Source organism: Stegostoma tigrinum, chromosome 14, assembly GCF_030684315.1.
Source record: "Stegostoma tigrinum isolate sSteTig4 chromosome 14, sSteTig4.hap1, whole genome shotgun sequence".
NCBI lineage: Eukaryota > Metazoa > Chordata > Chondrichthyes > Orectolobiformes > Stegostomatidae > Stegostoma > Stegostoma tigrinum.
This window is the reverse complement of record NC_081367.1, coordinates 63,118,186-63,139,725: the sequence shown is the minus strand read 5'-3', so window position 1 is coordinate 63,139,725 and position 21,540 is coordinate 63,118,186. Positions and strand designations below refer to the sequence as shown.

At 42.0% G+C, this 21,540-nt stretch overlaps 2 protein-coding genes across 4 annotated transcripts in view; one reads left to right on the top strand and one right to left on the bottom strand.

Moving 5' to 3' along the window:
* The window catches only part of LOC125457382 (rho guanine nucleotide exchange factor 26-like), a 195,735-nt gene that overhangs the window by 173,082 nt on the left and 1,113 nt on the right, over positions 1–21,540 (top strand). For 2 of the 3 annotated variants that reach the window (XM_059651205.1, XM_048541525.2), the window contains exon 15: positions 2,473–7,247. In XM_059651205.1, the coding sequence (XP_059507188.1) occupies positions 2,473–2,615 (143 nt within the window). In that variant the 3' untranslated portion in view covers positions 2,616–7,247. Of the gene's footprint in view, positions 1–2,472; positions 7,248–21,540 lie in introns of those variants that run through there. The other variant, XR_009446682.1, reaches the window with a different exon arrangement.
* Positions 16,867–21,540, bottom strand: part of dhx36 (DEAH (Asp-Glu-Ala-His) box polypeptide 36) — a 74,265-nt gene continuing 69,591 nt past the window's right edge. Inside the window, exon 25 of the mRNA XM_048541524.2 lies at positions 16,867–20,654. Coding sequence (XP_048397481.1) covers positions 20,481–20,654 — 174 coding nt within the window. The 3' untranslated portion in view covers positions 16,867–20,480. The remainder of the gene's footprint in view (positions 20,655–21,540) is intronic.

Here is a 21,540-nt window from a genome sequence, read left to right as displayed (position 1 = left end):
GAGGCATCAGTGAAAAAACACGGCCACGTTCTGTCAAGTCTGATATTTGGGGGGGCAACGAACAGTGGATGGGTGACGGTCTTGGCTCTCAGAAAGTGAAGTGCCATCTGTGGGTCTTCGAGTTATGGCGCCCAGATGTTGGAGCCCAGAGCATCCAACAGTGGTGAGATCATGCTGCCCAACTTCCCCTTAATGTCTGGTGATCCACTTTCACATCTCTAATTAAGGGTCCTGAAAGGATGTAATTGTGTGAGTTACAGAGCCTCAACAGAGTGTTCTAGGTTTCCGTGACCTGTTAAGTGAGGTGTTTTCTGGTAAGCCAGTCACCACTAAAAACAGCCATTCACCCCTAAATTCCATCAATTCAAGATGAACATTGACCTGCAAATTGAAACAAGGGACAGCTAGTGTAGGTTTCAGCCAGATCCTGCAAATAAATGGGAAAATAAAGCAGTTCCAACTCTCCATTTCTTCTCTCTGAGGGCCATCAGTGTTTAGCATTTTGTCCCCAAGACAGCAGTAGAGGCTGGGTCATTGAATATATTCAAGATTGAGTCAGTCTGACTCTTGATTGACAAGGGATTCAAGACTTGTGAAGGCAAGTTGCAAAGTGGAGTTAATGTCACATCAGATCAGCAAAGATCATATTGACTGGTGGCGCACACTTAGAATGCTGAATGGCATACTCCTGCTCCAATCTCTTATGTTCTTAGTAGACAGACCTAACCCAAACTACCCTGAGTGATAACCCTGAACAGAATGTTTATCAAGGGCATCAAAGGAATATGTAACCTTCAGTCATAACGCCATGTTAAGCAACCTCCTATGGTGTTCCATCTGTCTGTGTCCAGGGGACGATAATGCCTAAATGTGATGGACCTGTAGTTACATCAGCCAGTTCAGATTGGAAGTGCAGTTATATAACCAGCCTCCATCGCATCTGTAATCAACTCAAAAAATTAACCCTCACAGACAGTTATCAAAGGGGACAGTCTAATGCTTATTCTTTATAGAATAATGGTTAGTAGCACAAATTTGAATGACAACATAACTATCAGATGAGTTAACTGATTGAATAAATAAGAGGCTACAGTTATACCACAATAGTTCAATAACTTCTCCCCAAATATAAATGTGCAGTTGGCACAGTGTCTGAGATTGATGTAAATTTTTGAGGTTGGTTAAGGTTAGATGCCTATGATAGGTGACAAATTAAAGTTGCCTATCTATTGCATAGATCGAAGTCTAAATGCTGGTAGCCAGCATGAAGTTGGACTACATAAGGACTTTCTGTGGAGTATTGTACATGCCCTCGATAAGGAAAATAGCGCAGGGATGTAGTGAAAGAACGGTAACAGCAAGATTGAGAATAGGTTTGAGGTGTTTGCCAATAAACCAAAGCGTAACAAGTGGTTACGATCTAGAAAACATTATCCGAGAGCATGGAGAAGAAACATTCAATCCTGGCTTTCGAAAAGAAATTGACTAACAGGTGAAGAGACAAATAAAAGCAGGGCTGCAGGGAAGGGCTGGGGGTGTGCCACTAGCTCAACTTGTTGCATAGAGCTGGCATAGATTTGATGGATTCAATCGTCCCCTTGTGTTGTGAGAAGAATTGTAGAATTGTGACCGTGCAAAAGGAGTTCATTCAGTCCATCATCTCTGCACTGGCTCCCCGAATGAGCTTTATAACTAGTTGCCATTCTCTTGCCTTTTCCCCATTACCCTAGATATTGTTTCCAATTAAATAACATTCTGATGCCCGCTTGAAATGCCTCCACCACAGCTCCTGGCAGTGTATTCCAGACCGTAACTACGCACCTTTTTCCTATCTCATGACTACTTTCTTTTCATATTACCTTATATCTGTGTGCTCTCATTCTCAATGCTTTTACGAGCAGTGACAGTTTCTCCCTGCCGGCATTGCCCAGGTGCCTCAGGATTGTGAAAACTTCTATCAAATCTCTCTTTGGTCCTCTGATCTCCAAGCCCCCGCAACCTATGTTCCATCCCTTGGAGGAGAGACTGTGCATCTGAGGGCTTATCACAGTGCTGATTTTCAATCCCTAAAGGTGTTATCCTTCTTAAGGGGAAAGCAATGGCCTAGTGGTATTGTCAGTAGATAATGACTCCTGAGATCCAGGTAATGTCCTGGGGACCTGGGTTTAAATCATAAAATACCGGTTCATTGAATTTGAATTGCAGATTATTTTGGAATTCAAGTCTAATAATGACAATAGAACCATTGGCAGCCATCATAAAAAGCCATCTGGTTCACTAATACACTTAAGGAAGTCACCTATATATGACTCCAGTCCCACAGCAATGTGATTAATTCTTAACAGCTCTCTGGCCAGTGAGGTATGAGCAACAAATTCTGGCTAAACCTGTGACGGCTATTAATGGATGATGAATTAATTTGAAAAAGAAATGATTGAACAGGACAGTGAAAACCCTCTTGAATTTTTACAGGTTGGTATGAAGGTGAACGTCTGCGAGACGGTGAGATAGGTTGGTTTCCAATGGAGTGTGCCAAGGTCATCACCTGCCAAGCCACGATCAGCAAGAACATGCAACGTATGGGCCGCTTGCTGGGACTGGAGACAAACGTGTAAGAGAGGGTAGGAGCCTGCACAGGTTACGAGGGGCTCAGAATTCTCTGCTCCGCCATTCACTGAGGACGACGAGCTCGTGGCCTCACCAAGGGTCGAAACAGGGTCTTTGCATCGTCTTCCTGGGAGAAAGTCGCCCAAGAGAATTCTCTGTGATGTGGGCTTCCACCACTTGAAAGGACCATTAGGGTGTGGCAGGGGACAGAGGTGGGGGTCACAGATCATTAATTGTCATGCAGTCAAGGAAGTCCTGGGCTGAATGCCTTGTCTAACGTTGCACTTGGACATCTGCAAATCATCTTTACCACCACCCAGTGAAATGGAGGCTGGATTATATTGTTTAAGTGGGCGGACAAGGAAAGAACATTGGACAGAGCAGCAAATCCAGAAGTTTGTTTTTAAGTTGAAAGCAGCAGCTACCAATTGGACAGGTATTGTAATTTCTTCATGTAAATAATGGACATATTTTAAGCAAAGGTATTGCTGCTGGACCATTTATCAAATACTCAAAACAATGAAGTTAACTACAGGGATATCTCCACTGTGTTTCTCTGTGGTTTTGTTAATGTGATTGCAATGCACTGAATAAAGATGCAGCTTATTATAAAAGCAAGTTCCAGTAAGAGTGAGGAAGGAGGAAGATGATTGACGTTCAACTTATGGCCAACTACCACATTGATTGCCACCTTTTAAGCTGCTTTAATACTCAATTAGTTCTGCAAGGGGAGTAAATTAAGTTTGAACTTGCCCATTTCATATATTTCATCATCTGGGGTTTCTTCTATTATAGAAAAAAAAAACTCAAAGTTAAAAACTAACTTACATCCTCATAACATTTTCACAGCCTCAGGACAAAGAACTGTACAGCCAGTGTAGGACTTCCAAAGCATCAATGCTGCTATAACGCAGGAAACATGGCAACCAATTTGCGTACAGTTAATTCTCACATAGAGCAAACTGATATTTACCAGATCAGTATTGGTTGAGGGGGTCAATACTGGCAAGGAAGGGCACCAGAAAATCTCCTCTGTTCCTCATCCAATTAGTGATGTGGAATTTTTTTGCACCTACCTTAGCAGGACAGATAGGGTCTCGGCTTTTATGTTCCATCTGAAAAATGGCAATATGATACTGTGTTTGCAAAGCTTGTAACAATATCCAACTTAAAATGTGAACCTGCAATTGGACAAGGTTTTCTGGACAATCCAGAGTGCACAAACAATTATGATGACAACTAATTTAGGATCGTCAGGCAGGATCATAGTGCAGCACAAATGTATGTACTGGAAATTACATACATTAATATTAAGAATGCTGCTACTTGGAGACAGAAAATGTACATACGCACTGTGCCTGTTTCAACTCAACAAAATAGTGCCAGCGAATGGCTGCCACCTATCTTAACTAGCCAAAGTTAACCTACCTGATATGAAATCTAAACAAAACTTGGCAGTTAACAGTCAACCATTATTAACTAGTGCATTCCCCATGGCAATGCTTCTACCAGATTCCACGTGTCAACCAGTCAGCATTCTTCTCTCATGTAATATAAATGTTGGTTTTCCCCTTGAATTGGTATTCTTGTGAATTGTCCTGATGAGTGCAAGACAAAACCTTTTAACAATTTTTTTTCTCGGCAGTACCAAAGTAGTACCTTTTGAAGTGTAATTATTGCTGTAAGTCACAGCAGCCAATTTATACCCTGTACGATTGTTACGATCCCAGCTGATCTTCCTGATGGACAAATCAGATCCCAACGTAAAATTTAGCTTGAAAGATTATCCTTAAAAGTTTAGTATAATTATCTGTCACTGACATAAATGCACAAGTCTAACAAGTCTACAGACTTCCTTTGGCAATAAAATGCACTGTTATTGCATAACAGAAAATCAAATCAAACCAAGCTGAGTATAGGAACAAAAACAGAAGTTGCTAGAAAAGCTCAGCAGGTCTGGCAGCATCTGTGAAGAAAAAATCAGAGTTAACGTTCCAGGTCTGGTGACCCTTCCTCAGAACTGATGGTAGCTGGGAAAATGTCAGCTTATATTGCAGAAAATAGGGAGGGGGTGAATATGGCCAAATATAGAGCAGTTTGAGAGATCATAAAAGGTACAGCAAAAAGTCTCATTCATCTTCCAACACCATTTCACAGCAGCCCAAATACAGAGAAATTATCCTTCTATGTCAGATATTTAGGTTTGACTTAACAGTTTTTCCCTCATTCTTATCCTGTGAAATCTTCCTGCAGGAATACTCTCAGCACTGAAAGCTTAGACATTCTCAGCCTTTTAATAACCTGCCGATTTCTAACCAACCATTTATTGTCCAGAATTGTCATGAGTTTAAACTTTTACACCAAGGGAACTGACTTTTTCCTGCATTGTCCTATGATCCTTTCTCTGAGACAAACTGTATATGCTTCTGACCACAAAGTTTTCCATCTGAATTTTCTTTAACTCCAATCAATCCTTCATTATTCTGAACTAAAATTAAGCAATGTCTTTTAATTTTCACTCCCCTGCCCTGAACAATTTTTCAGCATCAGCGGTCCAGGAGGTTTACAGTCGCTTGCTGTGCCACATAATGGATTAGATCACTGTTCCAGCAAGGACTCGCTAAACTTTTTAAAAATGCATCATAAAAATAAGCAACAGCCATATGCCACCAGTTTGGAATACAATCTCTGAAAATATTTATCACACATCTTTTATCTTATATTTGAATTCAGGAACAGAAAATTTCTTTCTTAATTATTAGTTGAGGAATAAATGATGGCCACGGCTTTAGAAGAACTCCATACCTTTACTTCGACAAACTTCCATGATATCTTCTAAGATTCCACCTGAAAAGGCACTCAGGATCTCAGTTTCGAAAGACTGCATATCTGACTGTGCAGCACACACTCAGTTTTGCACTGAGAGGAGGTTTATGATCAAATTTCTAACACATATCCTGAACTCTGAATCGTCTGATACAGAGGCAAGAGCATTACCCATTGCTCACACTGAGGAAACAAAAGTGTATGAAACATTAGTACACTCTAATCACATGACAAACAGATACATTGATTTCCATTATCCAATAAAACAGTGGGGGAAAAGCACATTTTGTTTGTAATTTATAGTAATTCACAATTCCAATATCAATGCCCATTTGGAGAATTCCCTTGTTGTAATGTTTTTCATCAGATCTGTATCTTTTAGCCTTCTGAATGAACAAATTCTACCTAGTGGAAAGGTGAGAGATGCTTGGATTGTTAGCCTTCATAGAGTCATACAGTACCGACTCTTCAGCCCAACAAGTCTGTGCAACTAATAATACACCACTATCTACAGTAGTCTCACTTTACTGCCTTGAATATTGTGATACTTCAGGTGCTCATCCAAGTACTTTTTAAAACGTTTTGGTGCTTCTTGCCTCAATGATCCTCCCAGCAAACTCTGGGTGACTTTTTTTTCCCCCTTAATTCCCTCCGAACCTCCTGCCTTTTACTTTTAATATGTCCCCCCCCACCTTATTCTTGACCTTTCAACCAAGGGGAAGAGCTACTTTCCATTCATTCTGTCCATCCCCTCAATCTTATGCACCTCAATCAGCTCACGCCCTCACCTTCTCGACACCAAAGGAAACAGGAGTAGAGAATTTCATAGTTTCTGCAGCCTCAGTCTTCCTCTTAGTGTGAAAAATAGTTTGCTCGAAATCTTTGGACCATGACCCCTTCTAATGCATCCTCCAGCAAGGAGAAACACCCAGCTTTCATTCTACCCGATCTTGTCAGAATTTTATGTTTCAATCAAATCTCTCTGAATGCTTGATTTGAGTGAATGCAGGGCCAAATGGAATTTAGAAGACTGAGTGGTGGTATTGCTGAGATAAAGAGATCATTAGGGGTCTTGACAGGATGGTTGCTTATGGAATATTTTCTTAATAACAAGCTCGAACTCAACGGAGTGTGGGGTTGGAGTTTATAAAGATGGACCAAATGAAAGCACAATTCTGTGATGCTGGAACTCCAAAATAAAAACAGAATGTGCTAGATAAACTCAACAGGTCTGATAGTATCTGTGGAGAGAAAAATAAAGTTAACTTGAGTCCGATAAGATTCACAGTGTTAACTTTGTTTGTCACTCAAAAGATGCTGCTAGACCTGCTGAGATTCTCATTAGAGCATAAGACTAGGAGCAGTAGTAGGTAATTCAGCTCCTGAATCTGCTGTGCCATTTGGTATCATGGCTGATGTCGTCTTGGCCTGAGCTCCACTCTCCTGCCTGATGTCCATAACCCTTTAGCCAATTACTAATTAAAAATGTGTATCTCCTCCAAAAATGTACTCGATATCTTTGCATCCATCGCGCTCTGGGTAGTGAATTCCATTCACGACCCTTTCAGGAAGCAATTTCTTGTCTGTTCATATCTGCATATCACACCTTATTCTAAAACAATGATCTCTCGTTCATATTGCCCCACAACAGGAATCTTCCCCTCTACATCTACTTTGTGAATCTCCTTTGGTATCCTCTACACCTCAGTCAGATCTCTTCGTGTACTTCAAAACTCCAGAGTACTTGTGACAGGACTTCCTGCTTTTTCTAAACAAAAAGTCTCCCATTAAAGATAAGATTAACTGCTCAGGCCAGAGACTTTGAGGTTCCTTCTTCCAAGCTGAAGGTATTGAAGCTCTTCAATTGTTTTTCACATTTAAATGGTTGAGCTCAAATGGATCAACAAGTATTGCCTTCCTAATACATGTGCCTCTATCTAGAATGTTGGATCTGCACCTATCAGTTGGTAGATAAACTACTGCCATGAGTTGGAGATTCTAGAACTGGGGACATAATCTGAGAATTAGGGCCAGAGAAGATGAGCGGAAGCACTTCTACACACAAGGGGTGGTAGATAAGTGGAACTCTCTCCCACAAACAGCAGTAGATGCATGACCAGTTGTTAATTCTAAAGCAAAAATAGATACATTTTTATTAAACTAAGGTTTAAGAGGTATGGGCCAAAAGCAGGCATATGCAGTTAGACCACAGATCAGCCGCAATCTCATTGAATGGTACAGCAAGGCTCAAGGCTTTCTTCACCCAGAGAGTTGTGCGCGCATGGAATAGTTTGCCAGTGGTAGTCGTAGAAGTGGAGTCATTAGTGACATTTAAGCGACTGCTGGACATGCACATGGACAGCAGTGAATTAAGTTAGGTTATTTTATTTTTGGATTAGGAATATTCTACAGCACAACATCATGGACCAAAGGGCCTGTACTGTCCTGTACTTTTCTATGTTCTAAGGTGCTGAGTGGCCTAGTCCTGTTGCTGTATAACACTGACATTCACCCGCTCCAGATTCACAGTTTCACCTCATAATGAGTTACAGTGATTCTTAACCTACAAGAGAATGGAGTTGCAGCCTTTAAGATCTCATCCAATGGCAGAGCAGGTTCAAGTAGCTGAATGGTGGAAATCAGCTATTGTGGACTAAGGCACAAAGATTGGGAAGATCCTGGGTTAGCTCCTTGATCTATATTGAATTCATCAATTTCAGCTTGGCCAATAGTTGGAAGCCTCCAATATTCCTGGATAATAAAATGTGAGGCTGGATGAACACAGCAGGCCAAGCAGCATCTCAGGAGCACAAAAGCTGACGTTTCGGGCCTAGACCCTTCATCAGAGAGGGGGATGGGGAGAGGGTTCTGGAATAAATAGGGAGAGAGAGGGAGGCGGACCGAAGATGGAGAGTAAAGAAGATAGGTGGAGAGAGTGTAGGTGGGGAGGTAGGGAGGGGACAGGTCAAGGAGGTGGGATGAGGTTAGTAGGTAGCTGGGGGTGGGAGGAAGGGATGGGTGAGAGGAAGAACCGGTTTGGGAGGCAGAGACAGGTTGGACTGGTTTTGGGATGCAGTGGGTGGGGGGGAAGAGCTGGGCTGGTTGTGTGGTGCAGTGGGGGGAGGGGACGAACTGGGCTGGTTTAGGGATGCAGTAGGGGAAGGGGAGATTTTGAAACTGGTGAAGTCCACATTGATACCATATGGCTGCAGGGTTCCCAGGCGGAATATGAGTTGCTGTTCCTGCAACCTTCGGGTGGCATCATTGTGGCACTGCAGGAGGCCCATGATGGACATGTCATCTAGAGAATGGGAGGGGGAGTGGAAATGGTTTGCGACTGGGAGGTGCAGTTGTTTGTTGCGAACTGAGCGGAGGTGTTCTGCAAAGCGGTCCCCAAGCCTCCGCTTGGTTTCCCCAATGTAGAGGAAGCCGCACCGGGTACAGTGGATGCAGTATACCACATTGGCAGATGTGCAGGTGAACCTCTGCTTAATGTGGAATGTCATCTTGGGGCCTGGGATGGGGGTGAGGGAGGAGGTGTGGGGACAAATGTAGCATTTCCTGCGGTTGCAGGGGAAGGTGCCGGGTGTGGTGGGGTTGGAGGGCAGTGTGGAGCGAACAAGGGAGTCACGGAGAGAGTGGTCTCTCCGGAAAGCTGACAGGGGAGGGGATGGAAAAATGTCTTGGGTGGTGGGGTCGGATTGTAAATGGCGGAAGTGTCGAGAGGCTGCTTGGCCTGCTGTGTTCATCCAGCCTCACATTTTATTATCTTGGAATTCTCCAGCATCTGCAGTTCCCATTATCTCCAATATTCCTGGGCTTGGGAGAAAGAATTTCAGCCAATGTTCCTGTCCTACTCAGTAACTTGGATTAATTTATATGTTTGTAATCAAATGGAAGTCTTTTTACTGTAATTGTCTGTCTTTACATGTTTGACATCCTGAACTGAATGGGAATCAATTAGATTTGAGGTTTGAGATTCATTTCCCACCGCCCCTGTCTGGGATGGAAAGTCGCAGTTATCAGGTTTGTTTTCCTTGGAGCAGAGGAGACTGTAAGAGGGAACATGATTGAGGCACTGACAGGGCAGACTGCAAGAATCATTTTTCCATTGCAGCCGTGTGTAAGACCAAAGGCTATAACTTTAAGTTGGAGGTTAAATGATTTAGAGGGGATTGGAGGACTTTTTCTTAAAAATCACAAGAGGATGGTAGAAATATGAAATGCACTGCCTGGAAACTGGTGGAGGCAGGTACTCTGAGCGTTTTATTATTATCTGGATATGAACGTGGGTGTTGTAGGCTATGAACCAAGTGCAGTTAAACATAGGCTTAGTGTAGTTTGATGCTTATTGGGTCAGCATTGACATGGGGGGTTGAAGGGCTTGTTTCTACAACTCTTAAGAATTTGAAGTTGAGATTTTTTTTATAAACTGTCGTTATGACCTGGAATACACAGTTTGAAGGTGCGTTCGAAATTCAGTGATGATCTTGAAATACTTTGAAGGGAGACAAATGAAGATCAATGGGGAGAAAAGAGTGGAACTAACTGAATGACTCTTCGAAAGAGCTGACCACTGGCACAACGGGCCAAATGCGTCAATCTGTAAGAAATAATATCACAATTCCTACCAATAGGTGGCAGTAACACTGTAGCTGTGAATCCATTCTTTCAGGATTAGAATTACATTTATTGCCACGAGTACTCAAGTTACAAAAGAACAGGAGTACAGTGAAAAAGTGTACAACACAGTGTCATCTAAGGTACAAAAAAAAACAGAAAATAAAGAAAAATTTTACCTAAGATTACAGATTAGGAAAGTAAGAAATAAATCTAAAAAGATAGACATTACAATCTTTCTTTAAGGGCTTCCAAGCGGTCCAACTGGGTTCCACGAGTTCCCAATCAGCAGCTATCTTCACTCTGAGCCCGCTGCCCACTGTAATCTGTTTATTTTCCTTATTGGGATCATCTCTCACCACTTTGTTACATCTAGTTAAATTTCTACCATGCTGTTTTCTTCCCACCAACTCAAAGCATTTAGATTAGATTCCCTACAGTGTGGAAACAGGCCCTTCGGCCCAACAAGTCCACTCCGCCCCTTGAAGCATCCCACCCAGACCCACCCCCCTATAACTGACGCACCCCTGAACACTATGGGCAATTTAGCATGGCCAATCCACCTGGCCTGCACACCTTTGGACTGTGGGAGGAAACCAGAGTACCCGGAGAAAACCCACGCAGACACGGGGAGAACGTGCAAACTCCACACAGTCAGTCGCCCGAGGCTGGAATTGAACCCGGGTCCCTGGCGCTGTGAGGCTGCAGTGCTAACCACTGAGCCACTATGCCGCCATGCCGCCCAAGCTGTATATTTCACTGCTGTATAAATTTATTTCTTCGATATCAATGTTCTGGATCAGCAGTACAACTGACCATTGTTGGATAGGGAGAATAGTTAGTTGCAGTGCTACTGTCACTTGCTATTATGTTTTATTATCTTGTATTCACAGCACAGGAGATTATAATTTGGCCCACAGAGTCTGCTCAGATTCTTGGAAAGAGCAATCCAATTGGTCCCACTTGCAGTTTTTTGCTCGCGGCTTTGCAGTTTTCTCCCTTTCAAATATCTCGACAATACAAATGAATTTGCATCCACTTCCTTCTGAAGAGTGAGATCCCAGTTCATAACCTGCTGCACAGAAAAAGAAAGCGGTCTCTCTTCCCATCTAGAGATTGTAGGCACTGCAGATGCTGGAGAATCTGAGATTACAAGGTGTAGAGCTGGATAAACACAGCCGGCCAAGCAGCATCAGAGAAGCAGAAAGGCTGACATATTGGGTCCAGATCCTGCTTCAGAAATGGCTCCTCTGATGTTGCTTGGCCTGCTGTATTCATCCAGCTTCACACCTTATCTCCCTTCCCATTTAGCTCTTTTGCAGTCACCTGAAAGTATCTTAACGTCTCCACTGTTTTCATAAAATGCTTTGGAAACCAATTAGAATACTTTTAAAAAAAATCAGATAATTTACTGTCCAAACGCTCTGCTGTGAAGTGATGTCTGGGAGGTGTGGGGAGAGAAGATTATGGGCCTAAACGTAGTTAACTATTAGAATGGTACACTTGATTATAATCTTACAAGCAAAGCAAATTGCAGAAACTGTTAATTTAGTTTAAAAGTTTGTGTACTCAACACAAGTTTGGACAGCTTTTCAAACCTTAGCAAGTTAGTAACTTCCAGTGGCTAAAATTTCAGTTAGGGTGCACGGTGGCTCAGTGGTTAGCACTGCAGCCTCACAGCACCAGGGACCCAGGTTCGATTCCAGCCTCAGGTAACTGTCTGTGTGGAGTTTGCACATTCTCCCAGTGTCTGCGTGGGTTTCCTCCGGGTGCTCCGGTTTCCTCCCACAGTCCAAAGATGTGCAGGCTAGGTGGATTGGCCATGCTAAATTGCCCATAGTGTTCAGGGGTGTGTGGGTTATAGAGGGATGGGTCTGGGTGGGATGCTTCAAGGGGCATGTGGACTTGTTGGGCCGAAGGGCCTGTTTCCACGCTGTAGGGAATCTAACCATAACAGCTTTTGAAGGTGCAGCAAGTTGAGGTCACATACACACAGACATTGGAAAGATTAAATAAATTTTAGCAATGAAAATACATGACTTCCTAAACCACAAAAGTTAGACTAATTTTGAAAAAGCTGACTTGAACTTCAGCCTCGATAGTAATAAAAGATTTTCATTCATGTAGCACTGCTCATAATCTCAGCACATCTTAAAATGCTTTATAAAATAAAATATTAATAAATTGTCACTGACATAATGCAACAAACAAGACAATGTCTACCACCGAAAGCAGTTGAAGCCATCAGAGTAAACATTTGCAAGGAGGAGTTAGGTACAGTTCTTAGAGTTAAAGGAATCAAAGGGTATGGGAGGAAAGTGGGAATGGGGCAGAGTTGATCAGCCATGGTCACACCAAATGGCCTACCACTACCGTTTTCTATGTTTCTAACTTGTGCTGAGTCAGGCCCCATAGATAGGATTTAAATAAATGGTCAGATAATCTTCCTTCATTATGTTGGCAGCAGGATGAATGTAAGCCAAAACACCAGAACTCCACTGGGCTTCTCAAAATAGGTTCATGCTTTTTGTTTCCTCTAGACCCAAAAGCAAACTCAATTCACTTTTAATAAAAGCATTCTTTTAAAAAATAGACTGCTTTACATCAAACCAGTGTTAGGGAAAACAGAACACAATGTAGCACTGACGATTTTCAGTTATACTACTGAATCACCACATTAGTGAGGATGCGAGTCAAAGTTGAATTTGTTTTTACCCTAGAATCAGGTCTGCCAAGTAATGCCTGTTGAAAGTTTATTGCATTGCAGAGATTGCAACATTCAACATGTTCACTTGCAATTCTACCAATACCAGGAGTAACTCTCTCATCAGTTTGAGGACTGCCATTTCAATCAGCTTATATAAGCAGCGTTGGCATTCCTTACCTGTAAATGGATATGAATGATTTACTACATCTATTACTACACATGCCACAGAGAACTTGTTTTATTGTCACCCTTTACATCTCCAAGTAGACAGGATACATTATTCAAAATGCATAAGACATAGGAGTGGAAGTAAGGCCATTCAGCCCATCAAGTCCACTCCGCCATTTAATCATGGCTGAGAAGCATTTCAACTCCACTTCCCTGCACTCTCCCCGTAGCCCTTGATTCTTTGTAAGATCAAGAATTTAATCGATCTCTGCCTTGAAGACATTTAACCTCCCGGACTCACTCAGTGGCAATGAATTCCACAGGCCCACCACTCTCTGGCTAAAGAAATGTCTCCTCATTTCCGTTTTAAATTTACCCCCTCTAATTCTGAGGCTGTGCCCACAGGTCCTAGTCTCCCCACCTAACGGAAACAACTTCCCAGAGTCCACCCTTTCTAAGCCATACATTATCTTGTAAGTTTCTGTAAGATCTCCCTTCAACTTTCTAAACTCTAATCAATACAGTCGCAGGATCCTTAGCCGTACATCATACATTAAACCTACCATTCCAAGGATCATCCGTGTGAATCTCCGCTGGACACGCTCCAGTGCCAGTATGTCCTTCCTGAGGCGTGGGGCCCAAAATTGGACACGGTATTCTAAATGGGGCCTAACTAGAGCTTTAAGTCTCAGAAGCACGTCACTGCTTTTATATTCCAACCCTCTTGAGATAAAAGGGATTATACAACTGAAAGCGATGGGTCAAGGATAGGCCAATCAGCTCCTGATCAGATACTGAAAGATTTAGAACATAGAACAGCACAGCTCAGTATAGGCCCTTCGGCCCATGATGTTGTGCCAACCTATTATCCTACTAAGGTCAATCTACCCTGCATGCCCTACATTTTACCATCCTCCATATACCTATCCAAGAGTCGTTTAAAAGTCTCTAAAGTATCTTGAGTCCGCTACCACTGCCGGCAGCGCATTCCAGACGCCCACCAATCTCTGTGTGAAGAACCTACCTCTGACATCTGCTCTATACCATCCTCCAATCACCTTAAAATTATGCCCTCTCATAACAGTCATTTCTGCCCTGGGATAAAGTCTCTGATAATCCACTCTATCTCTGTCTCTCATCATCTTGTACACCTCTATCAAGTCACCTCTCATCCTTCTTCGCTCCAACGAGAAAAACCCTAGCTGCCTCAACCATTCCTCATAAGACCTGTCCTCCAGTCCAGGTAGCACCCTGGCAAATCTCCTCTGAACCCTCTCCAAAGCTTCCACATCTTTCCTGTAATGAGGTGATCAGAACTGAACTCAATATTTCAAGTGTGGTCTAACCAGAATTTTGTAGAGCTGCAGCATAACCTCATGGCTCTTAAACTCAATTCCCCTGCCAATGAAAGCTAACACACCGTACGCCTTCTTTACCACCCTATCAACTTGGGTCTCAACTTTGAGGGATCTATGGATGTGGACCCCAAGATCCCTCTGTTCCTCCACACTTCCAAGAATCCTGCCATTATCTCTGTATTTGCTTTCAAATTCGACCTTCCAAAATGAATCACTTCACACTTTTCTGGTTATGAATTCCATCTGCCACTTCTTTGCCCAGCTCTGCATGTTGTCAATGTCCCGTTGCAACCTGCCAAAGCCCTCCACACCTCCACCAATTCTCGTGTCATCAGCAAGCTTCCTAACCCACCCTTCTACTTCCTCATCCAAGTTATTTAAATAAGATCACAAAGAGCAGAGGTCCTGGAACAGATCCCTGTAGCACACCACTGGTCACCGAGCTCCAGGCTGAATTCTTTCCATCTACTACCACTCTCTGTCTTCTATTGATGACCCAGTTTTATATCCAGACAGCCAAATTTCCCTGAATCCCATGCCTCCTTACTTTCTGAATGAGCCTACCATGTGGAACCTTAGCAAATGCCTTGCTAAAATCCATTTACACCACATCCACTGCTCTACTTTCATTGATGTGTTTTGTCAGGATCCTCAAAGAATTCAATAAGGCTCGTGAGCATGATCTGCTCTTCGCAAAACCATGCTATTTCCAATCAAACTGTGCTTTTCCAAATAGAAGTCTAATGTAACATTGATAAATGGGGTGGATTTCAAAATAATTGAAAGTTATATTGCAGGTGTCTGAGTTGCACTTAGATCTCATACATACTGGGCTGCTCAGGAGTTCAGTGGTTAGCACTGTCACCTTCACCCCGCTAAGGACCCAAGGTCAGTTCCAGCGTAGCAAAGACATGCAAGTTAGGTGGATTAGCCATGTTAAATTTCCCCATAGTGTGCAGAAATGTGCAGCCCAGGTAGATTTGCCATTGGAAATGCAGGGCTACAGGGAGGGTGGGGCACTGAGAATGATTGGGATGCTCTTCACAGGGTTAGTGCAATCTTGATGGGCTGAATGACCTCTTTCTGCATTGTGGATAGTTTGCACATTGCACTGCAGAAAGGCCATCTGAGCTTTTCAGAAACATCAGCACAGATCAACAAGTATGATGCTGATTCTAAAAGGGTTCAATTATAAAACCAAATGAGTGGTCCAGGGTTCCATCTCCTTGAATATAAAAGATTAAAAAGTACTGCTTGGATAATTAAAAGGTTTGCAGAGAAAAATGTCACATCCTCAGTCTGCAAACTTAAAGCCTTGAAATTAGTGTTAGGTTGCTTAGAGCTGATGCCAGGAAGCATTTACTAACATATGGTAATTGAAATATGGAACAGTCACCCCCGAGAAGCTGTTGAGACTGGGGTCATTGAAAAATTTCAAGACAGAGATCAATAGCTTTTGCTTAGACAAGAGTATAACGACCATCAGAGTCAAGCCAAGACGGATGGAATATTCCTTATGTTGAATCATTCCAAAATCCTGTGACAGGCAGATAAAGTTAAAATACTGACTTGTGATCTCGTTGCATGATGGAACAAGTTTGAGTGGTTGGAATGGTTTACTCAGTCTGTGCTCCTTCAAACCTGCTGGCCATTCTTGACCAGTCTGTACTTGTTCCATATTTTCCTTACTGCTGCATCCTATAATGCTCTCACTGATTACAATTTGGGTATCTTAGTCTTGAAATCTTCCAGAACTTTGAGGTTTTCCAATTTCTACCAACTCTTCACGAGGAAGTTGCAATATTGTACCTATAATAGCTCACAGCATTTATATTATCTGAGACTACAAGAAACATCACAAAAGCATGAGGAAAAGAAAACCAAAAGGCACAGGTGACATTAGGTCAGGTGGCCAAAAGCTTGGTCAAAGTGGTGCATTTTAAGGAGTCCTAGTTAAAGGTTTAGTCCTTAAACCCAGTTTTAAACGGGTGGACCACGTCCTGGAATGAATCATCCAAATAGTTTACTGATAATAAGTTGATGTATCTATTACTGTAACTCCAGCTCATTGTTCTGAGACAATTATACAGGACTTGAAAGATTAAAGCTGCTTCTCTCTCCACAGATGCTTCCAGACCAACTGAGTTTCTCCAGCATTCTCTTTGTTTCAGCTCATTAGCCCTGTGCCAAAGATCCTCAAGCTGCAATCCCCAATTGTTGCTGTGGATAACACAGCTGCCCATCAATTCCCAAATACTGCAACACATCATTTGTCCTGCTACTTGGTGTAAACAAATTTATCATCGTCTTCATACATTTCTTCTATCTGTACTATTGTATGTCCTGAAATCATGCTGTCTCCCTCTCACCATCCAACATTGTTCTGCATTTCCTCCTTGCAATTAACAAAACAAAAAAAAATTGGGTTTCTTATTTTAATGACTCGAGGAAGCCAATTCAAACCTTCTACTCCACTAACCTCAAAACAGTGGCGAAGTTCCATCAACCCTTTCCTTAATTATTTCAAATGTGGCAGGCAGCTTGTGGTGAATGTAGGCAAGGAACAGAAGGGAGTTTAGGTATATGGTAAGGACTTTAATGGAGAAAAACAATACAAATGCTTGGACTATGTAAAAAGAACAGCCATTACATCATAATAACAGTCACAAATAAATACAGTCTAGAGAACAGCATCTGAAACAAAAAGCATTTTGTATTTTATTCACTTACCAGGAATGATTATGACTACAACATGACAGAGGGCACTAGGCATTCTGACAGCACCCAAACACAATACTGTGTAGCAGACTGTAACCTCATTGGCCTTAACATTTCATTAGCACAGGTAAAGGAGTAGATTTGCCTTTAATGTAAGGACCTTCAATTTATTTTTGCTTAATAATCACCCTCGATATTAGTTTTGCTCTTAATTTCTTTTGGGGGCCTTAAATATATACAAGCAACAAGACATTGCACTTGCTGTTCTTTTGTCTTTTGCCCTAATATCTGGCATTTCCTTAAAAGAGAGGGACTTGGGAAATTCAATTATTTTGTTGGCAGTACATTATTGATCTACCATTGGGTAGAAGTGTTGATACACCAGCTGAACCAGTACAAAGGGCAGGGTCACTGATGCATACTAAACATACAGAAATCAGAATTCTCACAGAAACCTCAAGAATCAAACTAAAAACTTTGCTTGTTTGAAACGTGATCTTCCTACTCAGCCATTAAGTTTACCAAAAGACTGAAGGTGAGAAGCCCCAGTTGTGTCTTTTTATTTGGAATATGTGGTCAGAAGTCACTTGGAGTTACACACATATTTTGAGAAGCCAATGATTCGCCAACATTTCATGGAAACTGGGGAATGAGACCAAAGCCATTAATGATCTGCCTGCTGCCTGATATCAGAGCTGAGAGTTGACAGTACTTACTGTATGTCACTACTTGTCAGGTAGCCGAGTTGAAGCAGTGATCTGTAATCAATGCATCAGAAATGACAGTATGTGGGGTTGGGATCTATCCCCAACTAGGCCCTGACTGGCTGAAACATAAAGGCAATATAAATCTCTGCACAAGATTCAGGCAAGCACATTCAGTGCATCAAGATACAACAAATCCACAGAAATCAACCAAATGTAAGACGTGTTTTTCAGTAATGCCATTTCTCTCAGAAGCATTTTGACAGACTTGTTTTGCTAAATGCATTATGTGAGCAAATCACTTACGTACCATATGCTCATCCGCTATTTTGTGGACACCAAGATCACATAAGTGATAATTAGTTGAGCAACCAGTTAAATTTGCTTCTGGCAACATTAGTTCAGGTACAGATGTTGACCAGGATATTGGGAAACCCTAAGACTTTTTGAATAGTGATATCTCAAACATCCACCTGAACCATAGGAATGAAACCAGAGAATGAAGAAATTCAGCAGGTCTGGCAGCAGCCATGGACAGAGAAACAGAGTTAAAGCCTTGAGTCTAATATGACTCTTCCTGCAGCTATTCTGAAGTAGTCATATCAAATATTAACTCTGTGCTTCTCTCTCCACAGATGCTGACAATCCTGCTGGGTTTTTTTTTCCAGTTCCTTGTTTCCAATTTACACTTCCAGCATCTCAGTATTCTAATGTTGTTAAAAACAAAGGAGATTAGCACCTAAACTCGGATGATGATCCATCCCCACAAAAAAAATACTGCACAGCCAGCCTTTATTGTGCACTGGTGCCTTGTGCAGGAGTCTGGGAATTTATTGAGGAAGAATCTCACATAGCATTTACTCACTGTCCAAGATATACATTGTGGATAAAAAGCAGCACTAACAGCAGGGAACCATGATCAAACTGTTATATTGTGTGTCCAAATCCCAGACATTATGGCACTAGATGGAGGCTACTGGATCTGTGGCTTCAGTGATGAACTCTGGCGATGCTAGGGCTTTGAAATGAGGGCTGTTAAGGTTACAATGATTTCAAGTACTTAGTACACCCTTAACCAAGGCAAGTTACAACCCATCTACAGGCAAGACAGGTCACCCCCAAGATAAAACCTAGCATTTTGAAAAAGGCTAAATCCAACCTGAACTAAACAAAAAATTAATCCTTTAAACTTGAAAAAGATAAAATTATGAGGAGAGATTGCAGAAATTGGGGTTGTATCCCTTGCAATTTCGATGGCCCAGGGGAAATTTCAAAAGGTCAAGAAATTAAGGGAAACTGATAAAATCAAGACAGAGAGAAATTGTTTTTCTGAAAGAATCCAGCAAAAGGTAACAGTCTAAAGATTAGGACCAGGAGTAAAATTGGGAAACACTTCGACTCTACAGATGTCAGAAGTTAAAACATTTGTCGATTTTAAATGAGAACAATTCTGTTTTACAGAATCCAAAAATGTGTGTCAAAATCAGCCATGATCTTACAGAATAGTAGAACAGGTTCAAGGGCCTAAATAGCCCTGTTCCTAACTTTAGGCCCATAATCAAAAATAGATCTCACCGAATTCAAGTATTTAGACCATGGTGGGGGGTTGGTTAAACCTGAACCAGCCACTGTGGAGCTGGCAGCATTAGGCTGGTTTTACACACCTTCCTCAGTTTCACACCCACCCAAACCAAAGAAACAGCAGCATTAGGAGTGGTGATGGCTTTGTTCGGGAGGGTGGGTCTGGGCTCAAGACTGACATTCCAAAGGATTTCTTGTGATTCAAGAGCATTAAAATTACCTCAGTTCCTGTTAATGGCAACTTTAAAGTGGAGATGCTGGAGAGGGGAGCCTCTGGGTGATTTAGCGAAGGTAGCTTAGGATAACTCAACAGTCTTTCAAATAGATGACCTAACTTGTCTTTTGGATTTTTGCATGCAATAGACATCTGTTTGTCCATTTTTTCCAAACCATCAGTGCTTTCTGTTATTAAGTTTTTACAATAATGGCTAAATCGAATACAAAAATAAAACAATGTAGTACTATGCTACCTCACTTAAATGCACAGGTAGCATGAAGCCATCCCTTCTATTATTTTTGAATAATGTAAAAAAAAGTTTGAGGGGAAGTATGTCCAATTATAAAACTGATAGACTGTAATTATGTCAGAATATGAAAAGGAATGCACACGCTGTATGTAAACAGCACATGCAAAATCTGTAAGAAAAGAAAGGTTAATTTCACATAAGGGTTGTGATTAAGTGCCTATATCAAATATTACCCTCAACACTTAAATTTGCTGTATATGTTCTGTTTTTACTCCAACTTACTTATCCTTAATTTCAGTATTCACAAAAGTTCATCCTCTGATTTGTTCTGGGATGGATGTGCTCTCCGTTCCAAGATAGAATTGGAAAACAAGTTTTATTAACTTAGGAAAATGACAAATGAAGAATGAAGCTATCTCAAGGAGTTGCTTCAGATCATCAAGGTGTGACATGTCAGTAATCTGTCACTGACCCCCTTCTCAGTAGGATTTACACTTGATAGCAGAATGTAGTTACACTTTTTAAAACAGCAGGCATTTTATTCAACGTGCATAGGCCAATGTTGCTTGACCAATGAGATTCTTGGGCATATTCTCCGAGACCTCTGCTCCGTTAGCCAAAAAACGTAAGTGACGCAAAACAACTCTGTACTGGTGAGCTACGATAAAAGCATTTTAGGCTCAGTACGAACCCCTCCGGAGAATCAACTGCAGGTATTGCAGCTTCAGCAGCTCTGGAATCGCGGAGTGTAGTTCTTTGAGTTGGCGTTGTCTTGTGTGGTTATCAAGTCTATGATTGCTGACAAGACAGCACAGTCTTTCGATCGATTATTCCAATCCACAGGCTGTGGCTTCTTAATCTTGTCTTGCAGAAGAGCATCAAGCTCCCGTTTTAGATCCTGTGGTGAGGTAAAGATCTCAGTATCAATACAAGTGTGAGCTTTACTCATCTCAAGCCAATAATGACCAATATAGCTTTCCCTTAAAATCTAATTAAAACAAATGCATTTGGCCAGAATAAGTCACGTTGGACCCAAGTTTCTTCCATAAGAATCAAAACTGCTAACTAGAGGAGCAACACTGAACAACTGCTGTTATGGAGTATTGGGAAAGCTCGTGTGATTCTGCCCAAATGCTTTTTACTGAGATTATGCCAAGTTTCCCCGGTCTTTCAGTGTTGAAGTGAGCTTCTGCTGTGCTCGGAGTCAAACAAATCAAGTCAGACTGAGGGTAGTGAAATTAGGTTCTCAAAGCAATGCTTTGTGAATGCTGCAATCAGTCATCCTGACACCATGGTAAGGGATAGTGTGAAAACAAAGTACCCACCAAGAATTCCCAAGCTCCTCATCACTACCCAGTGACCCGTGGAGGAAAGCCCATGCATGTGAATTTAATGACAGGACAGAAATAAATTTGGATATGGCGCCATGCATGGTCTCTGACACCAAGTTGTGAAGCATGAATAACTGGCGCTGAGATACACAGCATTTGAAGAACCACATATCAAAGAACACCTGGTTTCAGGAGCTGAAGTCGGAGGGAGGGGGGAGGCAAATAGTTTGAATAAATATAGGATCGTTGCTGTGCCTCCAACTCCACCACACCGGGCACTTTCCCCTGCCACAGCAGGAAGAGCTACACTTTTCCCCACACCTCCTCCCTCACCCACATCCCAGGTCCCAAGATGACTTTCCATATAAGGCAGATGTTCACCTGCACATCAGCCAATGTGGTATACTGCATCCACTGTACCCTTTGTGGCTTCCTCTACATTGGGGAAACCAA